Source organism: Muscardinus avellanarius, assembly GCF_963383645.1.
Source record: "Muscardinus avellanarius genome assembly, chromosome: 12".
Lineage (NCBI taxonomy): Eukaryota > Metazoa > Chordata > Mammalia > Rodentia > Gliridae > Muscardinus > Muscardinus avellanarius.
This window is the reverse complement of record NC_137798.1, coordinates 60,844,839-60,861,072: the sequence shown is the minus strand read 5'-3', so window position 1 is coordinate 60,861,072 and position 16,234 is coordinate 60,844,839. Positions and strand designations below refer to the sequence as shown.

Below are 16,234 nucleotides of genomic sequence, written 5' to 3'. Positions count from 1 at the left end.
TCAGAGAAACCACATAAACATATGGAAACAGAACACCACACTCCTAAATGAAGAATTAGTCATACAAGAAGGCATAAAATCAAGAAATTTCTAGAAACAAATGAAAACAGAGATACAACATATCAAAACCTCTGGAACACTTTGAAGACAGTATTAAGAGGAAAATTTAGAGCAATGAGTGCTCACATAAGAAAAACAGAAAATCATCAAATAAATAACTTAATGACACACCACAAAGCCCTAGAAAAATAGAAACAATCTAACCCCAAAGCCAGAAGAAGACAGGAAATTGTTAAGATCAGGGAGAAAATAAAAGAAGTGGAGAATTAAAAAATAACAATACAGAAAGTAAAAAAAAACAAAAGCTGGTTCCTCGAAAAAATTTACCAGATAGATAAACCACTAGCTAACAACTTAAAAAAAGGGAGAGAATCAACCCAAATTATGAAGAGATAAAAAATGAGATATCACAACTGACAGTGCAGAAATCGAGGATTATCAAAAACTACTCTGAAAACTATACTCCAACAAAATGGGAAATCTGGAGGAAATTGAAAACTTTCTACATAAATACAACCTTCCAAGAAGACATAAAAAAATTTAAGCCAACCAATAACAATCAAAGAGATTGAAGCAGCAATAAAGAGCTTACCATCAAAGAAAACCCCAGGACCAGATGACTTCCCAAGTGAATTTTAAAAAACCTTTATAGAAGAGCCAATCCCAATACTCCTCAATCTATTTTGTGAAATAGAGAAAAACGGGACACTCCCAAATACATTCTATGAAGCCAACATCATATTAATACCAAAACCAAATAAAGACAGTTCAAGGAAGGAAAACTACAGGCCTTTATCTTTGATGAACTAGGATACAAAACTGATAAAATACTAGCAACATGCATTCAAAACCACATCAAGAAAATCATACACCATGATCAGTTGGGGTTCACCCCAGAGATGCAAGGCTGTTTCAACATTCAAAAAATCCATGTAATTCATCATCTAAACAGAACCAAAGACAAAAATCATATGATCATTTCAATAGATGCTGAAAAAGCATTTGATAAAATCCAACACCCATTAATGCTAAGAGCATTGCAGAGAATCAGAATAGAAAGAACATATCTCAGCCGGGCATGGTGGCGCACGCTTGTAATCCCAGCATTCGGGAGGCTGAGACCAGAGGATCACTGTTTCCAAACAGCCTCAGCTACTTAGTGAGGCACTCTGTAACTTAGTGAGATCCTGTTTCAAAATAAAGAATAGAGCAGGGGGTGTAGCTCAGAGGTTAAATACCCCTGGGTTCCATCCCTACACCCACAAAGAGGAGGAAAAAAAAAGAAAGAATATATCTCAACATCATAAAGGCAATCTACAATATGGAGAAAAACCTCATAATTTTCCCTAAAAACAGGAACATGAAATGGATGCCCATTATGACCACTTCTCTTCAATATAGTACTGAGACACTAGCCAGAGCAATAAGGCAAGAAAAGGAAATCAAAGGAGTACAATTAGGAAAGGAATAACTCAAACTTTCACTACTTGCAGATGACATTGTACTATACTTAGAAGCCCAACAAACTCAATCAAAAGACTTATAGAACTGATCAACAAATTTAGCAAAATGTCTGGATACAAAATCATCTAAAAAAATCAAAAGATTTTCTGTATATCAACCATAAATCTACTGAAAAAGGAATTCAGAAAACACTTTTACTCAGTATTTCCCACAAAAAAATAAAATAGTTAGGAACAAACTTAACCAAGGAGGTAAAAGACCTCTACAAAGAAAATTAAAAAGCACTGAAATAAATCAAAAAAGATCTTAGAAGATGGAAAAATCTTCCATGTTCCTAGATAAGCAGAAAAAAATAACATTAAAATGGCCATACTTCCAAAAGTGATGTACAGATTCAATGCAATACCCATTAAATTACCAAGATCATTCCTCAAGACATAGAAGAATCCATCCTTAAATTTGTTTGGAACAACAAAAAGCCCAGAATAGCCAATGTAGTTCTCAGCAACAAAAACCATGCAGGAAGAATCACAATACCTGACTTTAAAATACACTAGATAAAGTCATTGTAATAAAAACAACATGGTATTGGCACAAAAACAGATACATAGACTAATGGAGCAGAAGACCCAGAAACAAATCCACACACTTATAGCCAATTGATTTTTGACAAGGGGCCAAAAACATACACTGGAAGAAAGTCTGTTCAACAAAGGCAAAACTGGTTAACTATATGCAGAAAAATGGAAATAAATCCCACTTTCTCACCCTGCACAAGAGTCAATTCAAGATAGATCAAAGACTTGGAAATTAGACCAGAGATCTTGAGTCTCCTTGAAGAGGGCACAGGTCCAAAACTGACTGCAACACATAGGCACAGATTAAAAACTTTCTCAACAAGACCCCAAAGGTCCAAGAAACAAAAAGGCAAATGAACACGTGGGATTGCATGAAACTGAAGAGCTTCTGTTCAGCAAAGGAAACTGTCAAGAACCTCAATCGAGAGCCAACAGAATGGGAGAAGACTTTTATACCAACTCACCCGACAGAGGACTAATACCTAGAATATACAAAGAACTCAAGAAACTCCAACACTAAAAAAACCCAAATAATCCAATAAAAAAAATGGGCAAGTGAACTAAATAGACACGTCACAAAAGAAGAAATTCAAATGGCCAATAAATGCATGAAAAAATGTTCAACATCATTAGCAATCAGACCCTGAGATTCTACCTAACTCCAACTAGAATGGCAATCATTCTAAACACAAACAATAACAGATGCTGGCGAGGATGTGAAGTGGGAACTCTAAAACATTGTTGGTGGGATTGCAAATTAGTGCAACCACTTTGGAAAACAGTATGGAGGATCCTCAGAAGAAGGGAAACAAATTTACCATTTGATCCAGCAATACCACTTCTGGGTATCTACCCCAAAAAAAGAAAACCAAACTAATGCATGTGTAAATATGTTCATAGCTGCACAATTCACAATTGGCAAACTATAAAACCAACCAAGATGTCCATCAACAGATGAATGGATTACAAAACTGTGGGATATGTACACAATGGTATTTTACTCAGCCATTATAAAAAACAACACAATTACATCATTTTCAGGGAAATGGATAGATCTGGAGGACATATGCTAAGCAAGATAAGTCAGTCACAAAAATAAGAAATCGGATGCTTTCCCTAATATGTGAAAGCTAAGGAAAAATGGGTCATAGGAGGAACTCTAGTTGAAAAAGGAGATCCTATAAAGGGGCAAATACGGCGACCTAACTGAGGGGATGGGAGGGGGGAAGAAGGAAACTCTCTAAAGCACATGATGTACTTAAACATATCAATGTCAACCACTAAGCCAAGAATTGGAAGGAGGGATGGGGGTGGAAAGGGGTGAGGACTGGGTAGGGGCTAACTAGGCGATGAGTGCATGTATGTCTGCCCAGGTTTTTTATCCCATTATAATGTATAAATACAATGTACCCATAAAAAATTGTTTTAAAAAACTATAATCAGACATTAAGATAATATAGATTTCAGAGATGGTAAATGGGGGGTATAAGTTATGGAATATTGTATCTTTCATAAGCTATACCATAACAAGGAATTAGATTTAAGACTTAAATATAAACTAAATGCCCTTCAACATTATTTCTTCTATTACCTTGTTCGCAAGGGTAAAGCATATACTAAGTAATAGAGTATGCAAAGTACTTAATATTTTAAGGGAAGGAGGGATTACAAATGAGCTATTTAACAAGCATGTTAAGAAAATACTTCTATTGGCAAAGCTACTTACATCAATTTAATATTTGTATAAACATGAATTATATAAATAAAAAGAATACAAGTATCTGCTAAAGTGCTGTTGGTCTCAATAGTTTACGTTTCTGCTTTTCATAAAAGTACATGCCAAAAATATATTATGGAAACATGCACAGCTCCTATTCTATTATTTAATATCAAAAATTTCTAGATTACCTTTTAAAATGATAATTTGAATAGTTGTGAAAGAGAAAAACATGAACATTTAAGGAAAGCTAGCGCTAATCTATAGAGCAGTGTTTGTTTATTCAAAGCTGCTATAGTCTGTTTTGTTGATTTGTGGCACTAAGTATTGAACCCAGGGGTGTTGTATCACTGAGCTATATTCCCACCCTTTTTTTTTGAGACAGGTTTCCCTATATTGCTGGGGCTAGCCTCCAACTTATGAACTTCTGCCTTAGCCTCTCAAGTAGCTGAATTGCACATGTACCACCACCATATCCAACAAAGCTGCTATAGTTTTAATGGCTTGTTATAAATATAAAAAGTGATGATATTGGAGGTAGGATGAAACAGAAAAAATATTCTTAAAGGAATATATACGAGCTTCTCCACTTATATGTAACAATATAAGTATAATCCCAGCATGAAAGACTTGGAATAAGAAGTGCCAGAAATATTAATGCAATGTGATAAACATCCTCTGCTTTTAAGTGCTCGTAGTAGGTTTCATACACAATCTATTTTCAATAAACCTTACTGCCCTGAAGAAAAGCTGAAGATTGACTTCCGGAAAGAAGCAGGGCTTAAGAGCCCCGCTAACAACCAATCTCTATTACCACAAAATCAGCACCTTTCATAGCCAGAAAACACCATCACCAGAGAAACAAAAAAATCACCAGGCTCCAGAGATGAGGGGAACCCAGAACGGAGCTCAGAGCCACAGAGGAGATACGCCGGCCTCACGGCCGAGGACACAGCAGTAGCGCCTTACTGCCGGCAGCAGCGGCGAACTCACTGGACAGCACCAGACCAACGCATTCAACAACCCACCAGGCTCCAGAGAGGAGCGGCGGGCAGCGAGCCAAGGTGAGCCGCTGCGGAACAGACTGGCAGGATTCGGCAGATTTTTCGGCACAGGGAGCATCTAAAGCTCCCAGTGGCTGGGCTCAGCACACGCTGCAGGAACTCAGAGCGGAGCTCAAACCAGAGAAGAAATATGCCAGCCTCAAGGCCGAGGGCATGGCAGCGGCGCCATATTGCCACTGGCAGCAGCAGCAGCAAATTCACCGAGTTCACTACAGCTCCATCTGCGTACTCAACAACAGTGAGTCAAATTGCAGGCCCCAGCCGGGCGTGGTGGCCCACGCTTGTAATCCCCGCGCTTGGGAGGCGGAGACAGGAGGATCGCGCAGGTTCGAAGCCAGCCGTGCTGGCGTAAGAGACCCTGTTTCAAAAATATAAAAAAATAGGTCTGGGAGTGTAGCCCGGAGGTAGAAGGGCTTCCAGGAACCCCAGTACCACCAAAGGGAAAAAAAAAATTGCGGGCCCCAGAGAAGAAATCTCAGTACTTACTCCCAGGAACTTGACCCAGTGGGGGAGTGGCGGTGGCAGATATCACACCATAGGAGAACGCGCAACCTGGCAACCCCCATAGTCTAAAGCAGCCTCTATTGACTCCCTGGGTCTGAGACTCTGTGATACAACCCAGTAAAGGAGTAGTGGGAACTGAGATACCACAGACTCAAGATCCAGAGCACCTTAAGTGAAGTCATAGTGACCCAAGGGAAGAACCCAGAGAAGGCACAAACTTCCGAAATCATGGGAAAGAGGAATAACAATGAAGCAATGAATGCCCACAACCCCACAACATCAGAACCCGATAAAACAGAAATTCAGAGATTTCTAGAAGATCAAATCAGGAAAATAACTGTAGAAATAATAGAGCTGTTTCGAAAAGAATTCAGAGAGAGCCAAAAAGAGATATAAAGGATGCAATTAATGAAGTAAAGGCCTCAATTCAAAGTACAAACAACCGATTAGACCACTTGGAGAATAGAATCTCGCTCTTAGAAGATGAGCAATCCAAAAATGAACGCATAGTTTCTAATCTAGAAAAAAATATCCGACAGCAGGAATCTGACATTGAAGAAATATGGGCCCATTTTAAGAGAGCTAACCTAAGAATAATTGGAATAGAGGAGGGAAAAGAAGGTGAAACCAAAGGGATCAACAATCTCTTCAAGGAAGTAATAGAAAATTTTCCAAACGTAGAGCAAGAGGTAGATATACAGGTCCAGGAAACTTATAGAACTCCCTTTAGACAGGATCGGAGAAGAGGATCCCCACGCCACAAAATTGTCAAAATGACCAATGTGGAAACCAAGCAGAGAATCTTAAAGGCAACAAAACAAAGGGCCAAGTGACATTCAGAGGCAAAACAATTAGAATCACTCCAGACTTCCCAAACCAAGTCATGAGAGCCAGAAGGGCTTGGAGTAACATATTCCAAACTCTGAAAGAAAACAACTTCCAGCCAAAAATTTCCTACCCAGCAAAACTTTCTATCAAATTAGATGGAGAAATAAGAAGCTTCCATGACAAACAGAAACTGAAGGAATTTATGTCTTCAAAACCAGCACTAGAGAAAATACTCAAAGAGATTAACTACAAAGAAGAAATAGGTAACACACACCAGAACCAGAGAAACAAGAGTTTCCATCCAACAGACAACTAAGATTAGTTATCTGTGGAGATTCATTATTTATGTTAGTCTTATACCTACCTCTAAATGGTATTGTTTGCCTTTACTGTTGTTAATTTTTAGGATTTCTAGTTGGAATATTAATATACCTTCAGATATAGCATTTGGAAATATTTTATCCCATTCTATCAGTAACTTTTAACTCTGTTTACATTGTCTTTGGATATACAATATTTTTTTTTATTTTTTAGGGAGTCTGTACACCCTTCTGTTGCCTATGCCATTGAAATCATATCCAAGAAATCACTGTCAACTTCAATGTTGTGATGTTTTATGACCCGGATTTTCTTCTAAAAGTTTATAGTCTTAAGATTTATATTTAGGTCTTTTATCTATTTTGAGTTAATATTTGTATATGGAATTAGGTAAGGGTCCAATTTTATTCTTTTTCATGTAATTATTATTTCTCAACAATATTTAGTTAAAAGATTAGTATTTCCTCCACCAAATGTTCGTGGAAACCTTGTCAAAAATAACTTGACAATATATAGAAGAATGTATCTCTAGACTTTTATTTAACTCCAATGTTTTATATATCTGCCTTTAGAACAGTACTACACTGTTTCAATTATTGTAGCTTTATATGGTTTGAAATCAGAAAATATGTATCTTCTAGCTTTGTTCTTTTTCGAGACCGTTTTGGGTATCTAGAGTCCATATTCCATATTAGGATAGATTTTTTCTGAAAAATAAATATATAAATATATGATAGTTTCACCTGAAAAAAAAAAATAGAAAAAAAATATTCTCTGTTAAATAGAAAGCAAAAAGAAATACTGAAATGTTATCTTTAAGTTATCAAAAGCTTGGTATCAGACAAATGAAACTGTTATGTGAGATTATCATTTTTAATTTTTGATAAATTGCTATAATACTAGATGTCAACCACTAAGCCAAGCATGGGAAGGAGGGATGGGGAGGGAATGGGGTGAGGATCACGTGGGGGCTGACTGGGCGATGTGTGCATGTATGTCTACAAAAGTTTTTTTGTATCCCACTATGATGTATGAATACAGTGCACCAATAAAAAATTTAAAAAAAAAGAAAAGCTGAAGATCAAAAAGTATAAGACAGAACTTATCCCTATTACTTTTTAATGTACATATGCGCAAATTACCATTAGTTTCATCTCACAGAAGAAATTTTTTTCTTTAAAAACTTGATAAACACAAGATAAAGAGTTACAGGAAAATTTCTCAGTGAATTAGTTACTAATTACGAAGAATCAGACTTTGCTACATATTAAGTATTTCTACTTTAAAGTTCATGAAAAAACCTTACCTGTTCAGAAACAAGAGTCTGTAACTTTTGAACTTCTAATTTTAATGCTTTGTTTTGGTCACTAAGAATCTGAAAAACAGAATCTCAATTTACTAAGTTTGCTTTTTTTTAAAAGAAAAAAGGTAATGAAGCAATTATTTGAAATTTTTTTCAAACAATCAAATCCTTATTGCTTTAAATACTCAGAGTAACAGGTTACATACTGACACAAGAATTTAGATATCACTGGACAGTGATGCACCTTGGCAATACAATACTCAAACTGGCAGGCCATGACTAGAGATGAGCACTGTACCAACAGTTGTAACAGATAAACAGTCACAATTATAAAATACTTGGTGAAAATTACTGAGGAAATGTTAAGCCAAAATAAGTCTCAAATGTCTCTCATATAAATAGGTTAAGATGAACACAGGCCAAAGGTCTATGATAAAATTCACTATCATTGTAAATCCCCAGAAATAAAACTATGAAACATTTGTTTCAGAGTGAGTTTGTATAAAAAGTATTTCTAGATTCACTACAAATAAAAATTATGCAAAGCTGTTCTAAGCAGAGAATATGAATTTAATCACAAACCTTAAATTCTTCCACTTTGTTCAAAATTTCACACTGCAGCTGCTCTTCAAGTAATCTTATTTTATCATCCTTAACATGAATACTATGAGAAAAAGTATCAATTAAAAATATTTCATACATTCAGAAAGTTTACATAAACTGTAAAATTATAAATTATAAGAAGCAATATTTTCGCAACAATTATATTTGTTCAAGTATAATTGTTAGATGTATAAATGTCTCTAACATACAATATTTTAATCACCTTTTTTGCATCTTCTCTAATTCATGTGCTGCAGCAGCCTGTGTTTAGAATAAAATGAGAATTTTACCATTTTTCAGGAAGCATTCAAAGCTATTCTTTCACTTATTTTTACATGTTAAAAGTTTTATTTTCATATTTCTGAAGTAAAGTTATAACAATAGTATACTGAAGTAAAGTTGTAGCAATAGTATACATTTCTATGATTTTTATTATCTAAAGTTTTTTATTTCTTATTTGTCAACTTTTAGCCTATTGAAGGATTTGTTCTTCTTAAATGGCAAAAGACTTTAGAAAGGGAATACATTAAGATTGTTTTAACTGGCTCCTCACCTCAGAAATGATCAATGAATTAGACTAAACATTAATTTCAACATGAAATAGTAACATTTAAGTAGGGTATAGAAAGACAGCTTTCACCAACATATCACACAGTCAAATGCAAGTTACCATTATATGCCCAATGAAAATAAGATAGACAAATTAAAGTTCTGAAGTAACTGCAAAAACAAGAAAGACATACCTGTTCATTTGCCAGGGCCTGTAATTTCTGTACTTCCGCTTTCAATAAGAAATTCATATTCTGTATATCCTGAAGCAAGGGGAAAAAAGATATTAGAAATATTTAACATAATTAACTTTCTTCATTCATTCATTCATTCATTCATTTACTGTGGTACTGGGGGGTACAACCCCGGGGGCTTTTCTACCTCTGGGCTATACTCCCAGATCTATTTTTATACTTTATTTGGAAACAGGGTCTCACTAAGTTACTGAGAGCCTCCCTAAGTAGCTGAGGTTGGCTTTGAACCTGTGCGATCCTCCTGTCTCAGCCTCCCAAGCTCTGAGATTACAAGTGTGCGCCCCCACACCCAGCTTTAACTAATTAACTTTAAAGTTTATAAGACATCTATTCTACCTAAGAGTTGAGCAAAGGTCCTAAATTACAAATTCCCTAAATCTAAAAGAAAAACTATCAATTACTGTTATTTAGCATTACGCCCAACGAAATTGCTACAAATTATAACATGTGAATAAAGCACTTTTATTAAACTCCTTAGACATTTTTATTAAATTATTAATTATTATTTTATTAAAACAATAAAAGTATTTTAAATTATTTTAAATAAATTTAAATTAAAAATAATTTTAAATAATTTTAAAATAAATTAATTTAAATAAATTTAAATAAATTTAAATAAAATTTTATTTAAATAAAAGTATTTTTAGAAAATTTAAAAATAAATAATTTTATTAAATTATTAAATTCCTTAGCACTTTTATTAAATTCCTTAGACAGCTAACCCAGCCCTATTTTTTATTCTTTATTTTGAAACCAGGTGTCACTGAGTTGCAAAGGGCGTTACTAAGTAGGTGAGGCTATTTATGAACCGCGATCCTCTAGTCTCAACTTCCCAAATGCTGGGATTACAAGCGTGCACCACTGAGCCTTGCTTATAATTTTAAAAAAGAGACATTTCCCAAGTAACTTACAGAATATATTCCATACCTTACTTAAACTCATACTGAAGGATCAGGATAATTTGATTTTGAGTTCTACAGAATACTGAAGCCATTTAAATGAATTACTGTACCTTAAGTTCCTCCTCTTTACTTGTTAAATGATCATGTTCATTAGCTAAAGAATCTTCAGTCTGTTTTATCTGTTTGTCCTTTTCTGCAATCCTTTAAAAAGAAATACATATGTATGTTCAATAAACATTTAGAAGTCATATCACAAATCAAAGAATTAAAAGTCTTAGGTCGGGTGTGGTGGAGCTTGCTTGTAATCCCCATGCTTGGGAGGCAGAGACAGAAGGATCATGCAGGTTCAAAGCCAGCCTCAGCTGGCTTAAGAAACCCTGTTTCCAAATAAAAATATAAAATAGGTCTGGGAGTGTAGCCCGGAGGTAGAAGGGCTTCCAGGAACCCCAGTACTATCTAACACCCCCCCCAAAAAAGTCTTAAGCAGTAATCCTTATATAAGTAGTTTCCCATAATACAGTACCTTCCATTTCTATAGTACGTTCTGAGTTTACTAATTGTCATATGTATTACTCTAATTCCTTAAAATACAAACCCGCATTTAAAAACTCAATGTCAAAGATGCTAATTAATTTGCTTAAGCTCACAAATCTGGCAATGTCGAACCAGATTTCAGACATTGTGAACTCAAATAATCTATGTCTTACGTAAAATTATACAATTCAACAGAACACAGAACTTTATTTTGAGAATACTACCAATTATCTAGGCAGAGTAGTTCCAACTACTTATTAGATGCAAAAACTAATTTACTGGCACTACTCTCAAAACACAATCATCTCTTCCACATAACTGCCAACAAACCAAAACCAAATGAAGAAACATTCTCCCTCCCAGATTCTTTTTTTTTTTTTTTTTTGGTACTGGGGATGGAACCCAGAGGCATTCCACCTCTGAGCTACATCCCAGACCTATTTTTTTTTTTTTAAGTCTTTTTTATTTTTTGAAACAGGGTCTCCCTGAGTTGCAAAGGGCCTCACTAGGTAGCTGAGGCTGTCCATGAACCGCAATCCTCTAGTTTCCACCTCCCGAATACTGGGATTACAAGCGTGCGCCACCATGCCCGGCTACTTCTCCCCGCCCCATTCTTTTAAATGATGAAGACTTAAAAGCAGAAAGAGAAATGTGCAGGACTCAACACACCAAGTCACAGGAGGAAAAAAACAAAAATGTTGCTCAGAATCTAGTTCAGAGTATTTTCTAAACAGGTCAGAATATAAAGTTGATTATAAGTGTTGTATATAATAAGCATAAGTTAGTGGTGACTACACAATCATTAAGAAAAGAGTGGAAAAGCAGGCTTACACTTTATGCAATTCTTCTGCTAGAACTGAAGCGGAGGTCTAAGAAAGAAAAACATTGTCAACATAAAAGCATATAAGAAAAAGCTTAAAAGCTGTATGAAAATCACAACAGAGTTTTTAACCTATGAGAAACTTGTATACAAAGTAGTTAAAAAGATATCTGTCCATGATGAATGTTCAAAAAAGATTAGCTATCATTCTGAAGGAAAGTTTTATCACCAAAAAACAGTGTCATCAGGGAATTACACATTAGAATTTTTAGAATTTAGAATAAACTTAGAATTTAGAATAAAACAAGTTTGAAGGTCTGAAAACTACACAATTAACAAGCAAGAAAAACTACCACAAAAGCCATATTTCCTCCCTATACTTCTTTTCCTTAGTATCAATGTTCAGTGATCTATTTCATGATTAAAGATAATTAAGCAGAGCCAGATATGGTGGCACACACCTGTAATCCCAGTACTTGAGAGGCTAAGACAGGAGAATCAAAAGTTCAAGACCAGCCTCAGCAACTTAGCAAAGCCCTCAGCAACTAAGTGAGACCCTGTTTCAAAATAAAAAATAAAATTGGACTGGAGTTGTAGTTCAGAGGTAGAATGCCCAGGTTTGAATCCCCAGTATCAAAGAAATTTTTTAAAAAAGGGTAGTTTAGCAGTTTGGTAATATTCATGTTCATCTTTACTGTTTAGAAGATATTATAGTTTTCTCTTAAGTATTTAATCTTTGATAAATGTTTTCAGAGCCACCTCTCATATAACGATCTAAATCTAATTTGAGTTAATTCACAAATATATATAAAACCACGCCCCTTTTTCTATACTGAATATTTCTCCCCAATTATTCTTAGTGTCTACAAAGAAAGTACTTAGAAGGGAAAAATATTTGCATGATCAAAGCTTCTGGAATTTGAAGTCATCTGTACTCTAAAAATAAGTTTGTAATATTAAAATCTCTTTCTAGACAGAAAAGTCAGGCTTCTAAGATTTTTGATACAAACAAATTTAGGAAGTTAATGTTCAACTGAAATTTAAATTTAGAGAATCTGTTATGAAAGCAATTACTTAGATGTTTTCACTCTTTATTCTTAATGTTATAATACTTATATTCTGAAACCTATCCACCAAATAATGTTATGTCATAGAACAATGTTGTCTTTAAAACACCATTTTCAAAACTTTCGATCTAGCCGGGCGTGGTGGCGCACACTTGTAATCCCAGCATCTGGGAGGCTGAGACCAGAGGATCACAGTTCGCGGACAGCCTCAGCTACTTAGTGAGGCCCTCTGCAACTCAGTGAGACCCGGTTTCAAAATAAAGAATAAAAAAAAATAGGGCAGGGGGTGTAGCTCGAAGGTGGAATGCCCCTGGGTTCCATCCCCAGACCTGCAATAAATAAATAAATAAATAAATAAATAAATAAATAAATATTGGGATTATAAAACATGTGCCATCTCACCCAGCTAAAGTATGAATTTTTTTCTTTTCTTCTTTTTTTTTTGGTGGTGCTATGGACGAAATACAGGGGCTTTCTACCTCTGGGTTGTACTCCCAGACCTATTTTATATTTTTATTTGGAAACTTGGTCTCACTAAGTTGCTGAGAACCTCACTACTAAGTAGCTGAGACTGGCTTCAAACTTCCATGACCCTCCAATCTGAGCCTCCAAGTACTGGGATTACAAGCGTGCACCACCATACCCGGCTGAAGTATGAATTTTAAATTGACTCTTATGCAAAATAATCTGAGAGCTATGGTAAACACACTACCTCACCCTCCCCCCTTGTGCCTATGGATATATGAGTTTATCCAGTTAGTCAACATGTTTTAACACAATATAGTCAACACAGACTGCTTAATACATGCTTTTTGTCAATATGCTTAATACATGAACCACTATTTTAGATACTATTTGGCCAATTGTTCCTATTTTATAACACTGGGGGGTATTTTTTCAACATATGCTAAGATTTCCTAATGCCCTCCTTTCCAGTTAGTAGATGGATTTCGTGGTATACACAATTATCAGTGTTTGGCACTCAGGATCATTTGTTGATTCAACAACTTATCCAACACTCAGCATTCAACAGTTACTCAGATGACTACCTAAATGGCTGGGGAGCTATTATTAATGATAAGTAATAAGAAAGCACCATTACCTGGGCTGCCATCTGGGAATGAAATTGTTGAATTTGAGCTTTCAAAGACTCATTCTGCTCCAAAATATCCTTTCATGAATAGCAAACAAAAACAAAGGAAAAAGTGTGCTATTAGTATATATCCCAATGTGTGTCAATATAATGATTTATAGATTCTCAGTTCATTTTTAAAAAGACATTCTTATATTCTAAAAGTTATTATTTAAAATAAGGATTAGAGCCGGGCATGGTGGCGCACTCTTGTAATCCCCGCGCTTGGGAGGCTGAGACAGGAGGATCTCGCAGGTTTGAAGCCAGCCTCAGCTGGCTTAAGAGACCCTGTTTCTAAGTAAAATATAAAATCGGTCTGACAGTGTAGCCCAGAGGTAGAAGGTCCCTAGGTTCCATCCCCAGTACCACCACAAAAATAAATAAATAAATAAATAAATAAATAAATAAATAAATAAGAATTAGGCATTCTATTCTGAGTTCATTTGTGAGGAAGAAATTATGGACATGTTATACTATCCCTAATCTACTAAAAGGAGCCTCAGACTGTTGATAAGCAGATTTTCAAACACAATACACTATGATGTGTGCATAAAGAAATTAGAATAAGGTATAACTTCCTCTCCCTTCTAGACATACATATCCAATCATTTATTTTTTAAGAAGGAAAAATATATACCTGGACTTGCATTTGCAGAGACTCTTCTTTGTTTGCCCTTTTTTGTTCTGATTCCATTAACTGCATCAATCTTTGCTCCAACTGTTGTTTTGACACCAAGGTATCTGTAAGCTTACTATGCAGGCTCTGTACTTCATTTTCTTTGGCCACAAATTTACTCTGTAAATCTAAAATAAAACATTACATCTTGCACAGGCCTCTTCCTTTGCTTAGTTTACCTTTAGTACCAGCATGATCTCCTCTAAAAAACAACTTATTCAAATCTCTCCCACTTCCCCCCGCCTGCACACTCCAGCAAGTACTTTATCACATCTGTTCCACTGGACTAACTCATTTCTTGTCCTGGAATTCGTTTTGTGGTATCAGAAATTGTGTTTATATCCAAAGCTTTACCCAAGGTTTGGTACACAGTACATACTCATCAAATATATTAAGTAAATGGTATATTTTTAAATTGTTACATCACATCTTAGAAGCATTCTTTATTTCCCCAAAGATACTTTTGTAAAGTTATTTTAATAAATTTCTTATAAATTCCCTTAACTCCACTACCTGGAAATACCCTGTACTCTGCTATACAGAGAAATGCTTAAGAAATCTATTATATGAAAGCTGGCAAATGCCTTGACTTAAAAGACTCTTCAATCTACTACTTCTTAGAAATAATACCAAACAAAAGGGAAATGAGGGAAAACACAAACTACCTACCTCCAAATCACAATAAATGAATATAGAGATTACAAACTTGGCAGAGAAGGGAGAGGGAAAAATACTCCAGAACCAAGACAGGATAATGACAGGATATTAGGTATCATGAGAGTTTCCTCCTTATCCCATTCTAAAATGGGGGTAGGGGGTAGGGAATAGAGGAGAATACCACCACCGTGGACAAAAAGACATTGCATACAGCCAGGTGTGGTGGCCCACACCTGGAAACCTAGTACATGGGAGGTGAGACAGAAAAATTGCAAGTTCAGGGACAGCCTCAGCAAGTAGTGAGATTTTCATTAACCTAGTGAGAGAACATTTCAAAATAAAAGAAGGTGGCACACACCTGTAATCCCAGTAGTTGAAAGGTCAAGACAGTAGGATCATACAGGTTTGTGGCCAGCCTCAGCTACTTAGTAAGGCCCTCTGCAACTTAGTGAGACCATTTCAAAATAAAGAATAAAAAATAGGGCTGAGGGTATACTCAGAGGTAGAATTCCCCTGAGTTAAATCCCCATATCACAAATAAATAAATAAGTAAATAAATAATAGAAATAAGCCTGGGGTGTCTCTTGGAAGTAGAAAGACCCTGGGTTCAATCTCCAGTACCTTACATACACACAAAAAAGGCAATGCACAGAAGAAAATAAATGATTGTGTGTATGTGTGTCTATGTTTTAAGAAAAGTGAGAGACGCGGCAGCAGCACCATACTGCCGGAGGCACCGGCGAATTCACGGGACGGCTACAGCAAGCCGAGGTGAGCCACTGCGGAACAGCCAGGCAGGATTTCTCCGCACAGAGAGCATCTAAAGCTCCCAGTGGCCGAGCTCAGCACACGCTGCAGGGATTCAGAGTAGAAATCAAAATCAAGAAGAAAAACGCCAGCCCCATAGCCGAGGGCGTAGCAGCGGCGCCATATTGCCACCGGCGGCAGCAGCAGCGAATTCACCGAATTCAGTACAGCTACATCTGCGTACTCAAGAACAGTGAGTCAAATTGCGGGCCACAGAGGAGAAATCCCAGTACTGTACTCCCTGGGACTTGACCCAGTGGGGGAGGGGCAGTGGCAGAGATATAACACCATAGGAGAACGTGCAACCTGGCACCCCCCACAGTCTAAAGCAGCCTCTATCGACTCTCTGGGTCGGAGACTCTGTGATAAAACCCAGTAAAGGAGTAGTGGGGTCCGA

At 36.1% G+C, this 16,234-nt stretch overlaps 1 protein-coding gene across 1 annotated transcript in view; it reads right to left on the bottom strand.

The window, feature by feature from the left end:
* Positions 1–16,234, bottom strand: part of KTN1 (kinectin 1) — a 107,273-nt gene that overhangs the window by 53,629 nt on the left and 37,410 nt on the right. The window contains exons 10-17 of the mRNA XM_080707829.1: positions 14,335–14,501; positions 13,668–13,736; positions 11,510–11,547; positions 10,255–10,345; positions 9,183–9,251; positions 8,663–8,700; positions 8,419–8,500; positions 7,840–7,908 (exon numbers count right to left, since the gene is read on the bottom strand). Of these exons, the coding sequence (XP_080563955.1) occupies positions 7,840–7,908; positions 8,419–8,500; positions 8,663–8,700; positions 9,183–9,251; positions 10,255–10,345; positions 11,510–11,547; positions 13,668–13,736; positions 14,335–14,501 (623 nt within the window). The remainder of the gene's footprint in view (positions 1–7,839; positions 7,909–8,418; positions 8,501–8,662; positions 8,701–9,182; positions 9,252–10,254; positions 10,346–11,509; positions 11,548–13,667; positions 13,737–14,334; positions 14,502–16,234) is intronic.